The sequence below is a fragment of the Leptidea sinapis genome, chromosome 27 (genome assembly GCF_905404315.1).
Source record: "Leptidea sinapis chromosome 27, ilLepSina1.1, whole genome shotgun sequence".
NCBI classification, from domain to species: domain Eukaryota; kingdom Metazoa; phylum Arthropoda; class Insecta; order Lepidoptera; family Pieridae; genus Leptidea; species Leptidea sinapis.
The window spans coordinates 7,744,333-7,753,689 of NC_066291.1; the positions used below are offsets into that span (position 1 = coordinate 7,744,333).

The following is a 9,357-nucleotide window of genomic DNA, read 5'->3' on the forward strand; positions in this document are numbered from 1 at the left end:
GTTAGGATATCATCCTCACCATCTGGATGTGTGGTGGTCCTCCACAGTGCGGTTTTCAAGGAGCTTTCTTCCACGTACAACAAAGCTGTGGAATGAGCTACCTTGTGCGGTGTTTCCGGGACGATACGACATGGGTACCTTCAAAAAAAGCGCGTACACCTTCCTTAAAGGCCGGAAATGCTCCTGTGATTCCTCTGGTGTTGCAAGAGATTGTGGGCGGCGGTGATCACTTAACAACAGGTGACCCGTACGCTCGTTTGAACTCCTATTCCATAAAAAAAAAGTATAAGTACTTCCGACTTGGATGGGGATGCTGGAAATATTTACCCGTTGTTGTTTTACCAAACATGATACAGCCTTAGGTGATGTTTTTAGTGATTGCTAACATTATTAATGACCTTTTCAGTTAATGATTTTAATACGTTTATTGACCAACATTAACTCTATATAAAGGTCTCGTAGGATTGCGTCTCCTAAACCGCTTGAAAACTGGTGATATAGGCTGCTGCATGGTCGTCGTTGAATGCCCTAGTACTATTCAGTCTCGATTATCCAGTTCCGATAAGATTTTATGTAAGTATTCATTATCCACTTCCAATAAGAATGTGTAGGTAAGACAAACCAGAAACTATCAGTCTCATACTACTGCTGATGTAGATGATGACTGCCCATGGATCTGTGAATGATCTGTTTTCCAAGTTCAAGCTAAAAAAGGAGCTTATACTGTCATTTTATGCGTTTCCGAGACAATTAAACCCAAGACATATATTTTAACAAAATTCTATTCAATAGTCAAATGGCTTGAGTATGGAAGGTGAAGTCACATGGGCCAGTTGTTTCTATATTTTAGTATAAAGATGTCTGTACGATAATGTATCCACAGGCAAAATAAAAATATAACTATTATGTCTTACTCTTTAATAAGACTTAAGCCAAGCCAGAAAAGAAATCAGATGCATTTTTTACAGTACTTGAAGGCAAATTGTTTCTCAAGTCTTTTTTCTTATTTTGTTTTTCGTTAACATTTATAAGAGTATCGATGGATTCAAAATAAGAAATATTCCAGAATTTAAGATCATTATCATGTGAGCTGGAAGCAATGAACTGTCCATCATGACTGATATCTAAGCATTCTACGGGCAAATTGTGCTGGCCAACAATACCCAGCTGTCTTTGAGGAAACATGTGGGCTGCTCTTATAATACCATCTTCTCCAGATGAAACCACAATATTTTGAGTTATCGGCAACATACATTGTATAGCATGTTTATGTCCTGTGTACTCGTCACTATGGAGACCAAACTCTTTCCAATTAAAAAGGTAAAATTTTCCAATTGAAGATCCAACAACCAACTTCGTATCAGAACGAAACAAACCCATGCATGTTAATTCCGCATCGTATGGTTCAGACGTTGAATAAATTTTACTGCAACAAAGAACATTATTAGTGAACTAAATAAAGAATATGAATAAGAACTGAAAATAACGTTGGATTTTGAAAATAAAATGGAAATATGAATCTGTAATGATAATTCATTATTTATTTATCTCAATAATAAGCATATCTCTCTCTGTTAGCCATGAAGATATCAGTTTGGTGTAAAAAAAAACGTGAAACCGAAAATAGGATTATTGAGTGTTATTCGTTTTTGAGGTCCCAATTTTCGGACTGCCACTACATATAAGTTATTTCACCACCAGTAATTCGACGATATAGTTAATCACGTAGGTTTTTCAAATAATCATGTCGGGAGGGTGTCAAGTCATTTTAGCCACAATATTAGTTGGTATTTGCGCTACCACTCTATTTGCGCTAACTCAGGCGAATGACAGAATAGAAATTCGAAATGTCAAACAATGACGTTAGAGACGAAACTTCGAAACGAATGGAACCGTAGTAGGAAACACCCGAAACATCAATCGAAACATCGTTTTTCGTTGAATAAGGGTAGACCTACAGATTCTGAGATGTCCGACAGTACCTGCTGGTCTTGGGTTTTATCGTGATTAATACAGAATAATCTCCTCTTAATCTCAAATATCATCTAGAGACATAAGCTGACATTCTCTTACACCAAACATGATAACATTAGCACTACGGCTCTTTCTCTCTGATACTTCGGAAGGAATGCCTTCCATATCACAACTACGGCTTACTTTGGAATTGAGATCCTCAAGTTCGATTATCAGCTGATTAGCCGTTTTCCTCAGCTCTGGTAACTGGAGCAATACTAATTCACCGTACTTCAAAGTAGGAGATTGCAAAACCACCTCTCTCAACTCCGTTACTAGCAACCCACTACACTTTACACATACATCTTCCTTTCCCAAAAATAACACTTACGGCCTTACAAATAAAATTGGCATAAAGTTATAACTAAGCATAAACCAAGAATATGTAAAATGTTTACAAATAGACATTTTGCTTACGAATGGTTTGTTCGGACGTATAACGTTTCCCGCGTTAATTTGCAAGGCACCTTGTCATTCGGAATACTTCAGAATTATCATTGTATTGACAGTGTTGTCAACGATATTGTAAACATTTTGCATTTTCTTTGTTTATCATCATTTATAACTTTATACCAAATTTATTTGTAAGGCCGTTAATTTTTGGATTTTATCATCTTGTTTTTATTTTGCAAGGTACTAAACTTTTGTGAATGTTTTGTTTATTTAAACACGTACTCTATCAGTGGCCCCACGTATTTCCGGGCTGGCCCGGAAGTACGTAATCGCGCTTTTCAACGCAAATATACAAGGGTTGTCACAAATTCGGAATAAACCATTTTTTATTATAATTATAACGATATTACACAAATAAAATTTTATGAACGATGCGGGACTCGAACCCACAATCTCCGGCGTTCCGTGCCGGTGCTCTAACCAACTGAGTTAATCGTTCGAGTGACGTATCGTCATAAAATCTTGTATGCTTTGTTCAACTCTCAGGTTGTGGCTTCATCTACAGGATCCACTTTACAGTTAATAACCTGCTCAACCCTAATATTTGCATATTAGGAAATTGACTTGAGATGTCATCATAAAATCTTGTATGCTTTGTTCAACTCTCAACCTGTAGATCTGACATTGATCTGAATGTACATAGCAACGGAAGGCATTATGTTGTTTTATATAAAATGTGGATTTATTTTGTGTATCATCAGTATATCACGATATGTCTAAAAATATACCAGCTATAAGATATAATAAAAATTCTTAAAATCGCGCACTCATAAGTCTTTCGTTAAGAACATTCGTTGCGCAACTGTAGTTATGTCATAAGACTGTGACCTAGTAGTGTTTAATCATGTTAAGGCTGGGTTTCACTAAACATTAAAAATAGGAAAAAAACATGTTAACTTTAACCGGTACTTACCGGTTAAGCAAAAATTTCCAATTTTTAGAGGACGTCATAACTTTAACTGTTAACCGTAACCGCCCAATCTTCACCGGTTAAAGCTATTGTTAGTGCTAAATAGCAACGTGTCAAAAGTTTCAAATAAATATTCGATATTGACTTGATTTTTCACTTTCTGACTTTAGGTATGCCAAGATGCCACATACCACAGTCCATGTTAAAGTCAGTGTTACTGTTAACATTGAAATTGACTAAAACCTTGACTTTAATGGCTAAAATGAGGCAACCCAGCTAAAGTGTTTGTATCACAATTAACCGGAAAGTTTTCGCATCTTTTTTTTTGTGCTTGACAGAACACTGATTTTGGTTATCTAAACTAAAGAATCCCACTGTGACATTAAAATATATATTTGAAAAGACATAATTTACCTTGCTTTGAGGTCAATCGATGTGAGAATACCATCTCCCGCGGAACAGGCTAAATATTTTTGGGCCTCAGTTGTAACCACATCAGACACATATTCTTCACCAATTTTTATTGTAAATACGGCCTCAGATTTCCTTGTGTCCCAAAGTTTAACTGTGCCACAATCATCACCTAAAATACAATTTATCCTGGTTTAAAAATGGATAAGTCCAAGAATAAACTAACCAACCAAACATTTAATCAAAAACAGTATGATGCAAGTAGCAAATTACACTTGGCACCTACTTTGGCATTTATCTCAAGATCAATACAAAATAATGTGAATGGTAAGTACTCTGTGTTTAGCATTATGCAGTAACGTCCGTTGGTGAAATTCGGCCTCTGGTATCAAACCGAACAACTCCTGTGAGCACTCCCCGTGATAAATGCGGTAGAAGATGGATAAAACCCACATCGCTATGCAACGCCAATAAGTCATACATAATATTATTGTATATGAGTCAGGTTGTTCCCTACCTATCTATAATTATTATACAATTATTAATATATTTATTTCTTGACATGTAGAAATATTTATAAAAATAAAAAAAACAAGCCGAACCGGTCTTCGCTGGTACTGGGGAGCGCCCACCCAGAGGTGAGAACAGTACTCCATGTGAGGCCGAATATGCGCCTTATATAGTTGAAGGCGGTGGCTTATAGTGAAGTACTGTATCGCGTTACTGAGTACACCAAGCTTTTTAAGGGCCCGTTTGGCCTTCTCTTCCAAGTGACCACGGAACTGGGGGCTTACTCCTAAAATCGATATTCGATATATCGTGGCATTAGTCATGTCGAATCCTACTCTTAGTTACATCGTATTCAATGTCGAAACGATGATTGAACGAACGAAACATCATTCGATATTATCGGTTCTAACACTACTCTTAGTTGAAAATGTCAGAGACGAATATTCGAATTTGACAAATAATCAAACGTCACTTTTAAGATATAATCTCAACGCAGCGTTCGGAACCGTACGATAATTATCGTACACATACGATAATTTTGTGCCTACGTACGATGTACGATAGCATATTATTATCGTACGCAGATTGTACGATAATTTCTATCATGATGCAAAATTTGAGAATTTATATTATTTCACTCATGCGTTGATAGTCTAAATCGCAGTAGCATGATTTTATTTTGTCCAATAAAATCTTGGGAAAATACCGGGAAATACAAGTTCTCTATTCCTATTGGTCCTTACGATCCGCTCTACTAAGTTTCACCACTGCCGATACTGTAACTTTATCCAGCGCCTGCTGTACACGCTTTCTTATTGGTTAGTATAGCATCTACCAATGCGAACAAGAGAATATAAGTTCGATATTTCGATTATGTTCACACTTCATATGTATCGTATATTTTCGTGTAGAAAAGTTGGCAGTTATTTCGTTATATTATTATGATTATATGTCTGTATTCGCTCTGACAAACGGAATTATTCAAATTAAGTGAAGAAAGAAGTACTTGCATGCATATCAATATTACAATTTATATGATTTATTTATCTATAATAGACATTATCCTAAAAAATACGATAATTTCGATCCATGTACGATAATTTTTACTCCCCTGGTACGATAGTCAGTCCACTTCAAGTTGCTAACGCTGTCTCAACGACACCTTCTAGGCCGTCGTTGCTATTATCGTTTTAAATTGTATAGATATATTTGCCATACAATATACACACTTAATAAATATTATTAAAATAATTATATGTGATTTACTATTCAACAGGATTTTGTTACTACCAAGTAATTTTAGTCATTTTGTTGATCGTTTATGCGTAGAAAGTAATGCAAATGGCCGCCTGGAAGATAGGAAGTCGACAAGAAGAGTTGAGTTACTTTTTTTTTTACATTTTATTATCCGCAAGTTTTGTGTTCTTTATTCAAGTTAAAATGGTCATATGATATTCATTACATAATTTTTGAATATTTACATTTTGTTTAAATGATGCAAATTGGTGGTGCAGTCTGGCATGGTCCTTAGCGCCTAAACTATGTTTTGACTTTTGACAATTTACAGCGACATAGCAAAGATAATATTTAGTTTTTCAATGTTTGCGAATAATTCATTCACTATAATATCGTAAAAAAATCAAAATATTAGTCTATGGTTACGATGCTGTTAGGATAAACTATATGGAATATGAACATTCGTTAGAGTAGGGTAGCTGCGATTCGTGCGTTCGGGGTATTATCGTATCGTTCCGAATATATCGTTGCCGATTTTGGTAGTAGAACTCCTGAACGTCGCTCGATATATCGATGCCAAGTATGCCAATACAGGCTGTGGCAGTTAAAGGAGTGATCTCGAATCGAGGGGATATGGCGAAGGGAGACTTTTTAGCGATGAACCGTTCACCGTGAACGCACAGAATTGTGCTTTCTTAGGGTTGAATTTGACTAAATTTTGTCCGAGACTTTGCAAAGCATAATATGTAATAAGATAGCATGCCAGTTTCGATATAAGCGCTTTGTGCCACACCCCGAGGGAAGGCCTTTGCTATGTCCAAACTCACAGCCAACGCCTCTCCCTTCGACTCAACTGCTTACGCTCAATTATGGTTGAGATGACGACCCTGACCGAAACTGTACTGGCAGTCGCTGATCAGCTGGTGCTCCTCTAGGTGTCCCTAAATCTGGCGGTTGATTACCGACTCCATAAGTTTGGAGAAAATAGATGTAAGTAATGGCAATGGGCGGTAGTTGGACAGATCTGATCATAAGTAGGAAACAATACTTTTTGGGGATTGGGTGCACTAAAGCCGCTTTCCATAATTTCGGGGCTACACATAATAAGCACAAGAGCCGGAACAGACGGGTAAGGACCGGCGCCAATTCCAGGAGTACATATCCACAGCATGTATATTGTCTGCCATTGGTCCTGCTCTTTTTATGAATGTTATATGTGATTATGGTTTGAGAATGAAGTTTAATTTAATCTAATAGTACATAACCTTATTAAAACCAAAAATATTGTCTTCTTAACTGTACCTGTGACAAATTTATTACAATCTAAGCTTGATAACTTGTAAACTGGCTCATCATGTGCATTTTCATAACAAAACTTCAATTTTCCTGTTTCAACATCAGTCCCTAATATTACTTTATCCTGGAAAATATTAATGTATAATTACATAACTCACTTGTTATATTTGGTAATTATGAATACGATAAAAAAATACCTTAGCTGTAGATAACATTGTGTCACCATTATCATTAAATTCTACATCTCTACAGGCTTTCACATGTAATTCCAAAGTGTTAATAAGTTTATTCTCTTCATTACCGTACTCATAGAGTAAAACATCACCAACTATGTTTGCCAAAGCAATCAAATTCCTTGCAGGATGAAAACAAATATCGACAATAAAGTCTTCTGTTATAATAGTTGGTGGGTGGTCTCTGGATTTAGTGAGTTCTGCCTTAATTGCTTTTACAACCTCATCTTCATCATCAGAATCATCGTGGTTTTCATTTTCACTAATTTCACTATCTGGAAAATATTAAATAAAAAAATATTACTTCATTTGTGCAAAATTAATAAAATTTAAAAATAATGTTTTTGCTTTGGTTAGTGAAAACCCAAAAAAATACAAACAAATTCAAAAACTCCTTCTTTTTGATGTTGGTTATAAACTTTCAGCAAGCAATGGTTGGTGCTAAAAATAGGACTGGGTGTTTGGTTCCTACAACAACGAAGGAACACAGGCATATAGATATACCAATAAACATTATTGGTTGGGTGGTAGCATGAATAAATTATTTTACCCTATTTTACACAAAATCAATAATAGAACGAGCAATGTCTACCTATCTCAGGTGTCACTAGCCTGATCTTTCTAGCTTTTTAACTTAAAATCTTTAATAAATTTAGGTATGACTCATTATAGACACCTAAAAAATTAAGCTCAGTGTCACCATTCATTATAATTATATTTTTATTTGTATATTCTTAAAATTTTGAATTCATACAATTGGAGCCGTTAGCCTCCCCCATTTAGTTGCTCAACATCATCGGCCTGACATGTTATATGGATAACCTGCCGAATGTTTTGATGGGCATTTTTGGTATAACCCCATATTTTTATTAGGAAAAAATTTTTACAAAGTTTTCATAATCATAATTATTTTAGATTAATATTGAGTACATACCACATATTAAAAAAAAATATTATGAAATAACTCAAGTCTTATCTACTCTTATTTGATGTTTTTAGTATGGGGCATTTTTTGACAAATTTTGTTGAGGTATTACTAGTTATTTCATTATATAAGGACCTCGATAACTCGAGTCAGGACAGCGGGAAAATTTTAACGAGGTCTAGAGAAAAAAACTGATAATAATTAAGTACTTATTGTATTGTTTCAAAAAAAATTCAGAATTATAAAACACATGGCCTAAAATTAATGTTAGAAATTACACCTACAGTCTTGAGTTTTGTATAGTTTGGTGCTCCAGAAGAACAGCTTTCTCTTTCAGTCTTTGAATTTCAAAGATATTTGGAGGTCCCATGTTCGACCTATTGTGGTCAGCAAACAAACAGTAGTCTTCCTGGTGCCAACCCTAACACATAAGCTAAGACACAAATTATAATTTTGTTTATTAAATAGAGTATGAGGGTGAGGTCAGAGTAAGGTGATTATGGGGTTAAGGTGTATTTCTGAGCTAAGGGACACATTATTATTCATACCAGAGAAAGCTCTCAAAATGTCAATTTTAATTGATAATTTATATACAGTAATACTACTAAACATGTATACTCTCCCCTGAGCTCTTGCACTCCCTAGTAATTATAATTTTTGACAGAAACATTAATTTTTTTTAAATTGCCAACTGGCACCCTTTGACCTAGAGTCATGGTTTGTGAGCCTGTATGGTTCAGCTAAAATTAAGCCAATATTAACTGCCCAGATCTAAGGTTTGATAGTATTAGTAGTAGTGTATTAATTCGACTAAATTCTAATTTGAAGTAATACCTTAAGTTCCTAGCAGTTATAGAATATACTACTTAGGTATACTATGCCTAGGATGAATTATTTACCTAGTACAAACTGCGCTATTAGGGGTGTTGCTAATATTCTCATTTTGGTGAACAACATACTATTTGTGATAGGCCATATAATCTGATATCTAACCTAATCTAAAGAATATGTAATAGTGCAATTTAATCAACCTAACGCACTTATTTACTGTATATTACTTGAATTTATAGAAGGCACATTTACTTATCGTTAACTACCTGTAATCATTATCATTCCATGCTAAAATTATAAGAAATTAGGGGGATGCCAACATACGCTCATCTGGAGAATTTTCATCAATATCTTCGTCAATGCTCACATCGTTCATGCTGTCGTCAGAATCATCTGAAGTATCTCTATCAAATTCTTTAAAATCCACAGCCATTTTTAATTCAATTTGTGTGCTCCAAACTGCTTGATTTATTTATTTATTTATAAATGAAAACGTAGTAAAATTGTTCTGTGGTTTTTTTTTTTGAAGTTTATGGCCT

General features: G+C 35.0%; 1 protein-coding gene and 1 long non-coding RNA gene across 3 annotated transcripts in view; one reads left to right on the forward strand and one right to left on the reverse strand.

Annotated features, from left to right (window-relative positions):
* The window catches only part of LOC126972898 (uncharacterized), a 193,056-nt gene that overhangs the window by 60,745 nt on the left and 122,954 nt on the right, over positions 1 to 9,357 (forward strand). The gene's annotated exons all lie outside the window — the stretch shown is intronic.
* LOC126972820 (WD repeat-containing protein 55 homolog) lies at positions 904 to 9,354 on the reverse strand. 2 transcript variants are annotated; one of them, XM_050819897.1, is made up of 5 exons: positions 9,143 to 9,354; positions 7,027 to 7,337; positions 6,836 to 6,953; positions 3,791 to 3,959; positions 904 to 1,426 (listed from the first exon to the last, which is right to left on the reverse strand). In XM_050819897.1, exons 1-5 carry the CDS (start codon positions 9,249 to 9,251, stop codon positions 928 to 930), a joined length of 1,206 nt encoding a protein of 401 aa, XP_050675854.1. In that variant the 5' UTR covers positions 9,252 to 9,354; the 3' UTR covers positions 904 to 927. The 2 variants fall into 2 exon arrangements, with proteins under 2 accessions (XP_050675854.1, XP_050675855.1); XM_050819898.1 differs by having other exon boundaries at positions 9,085 to 9,234.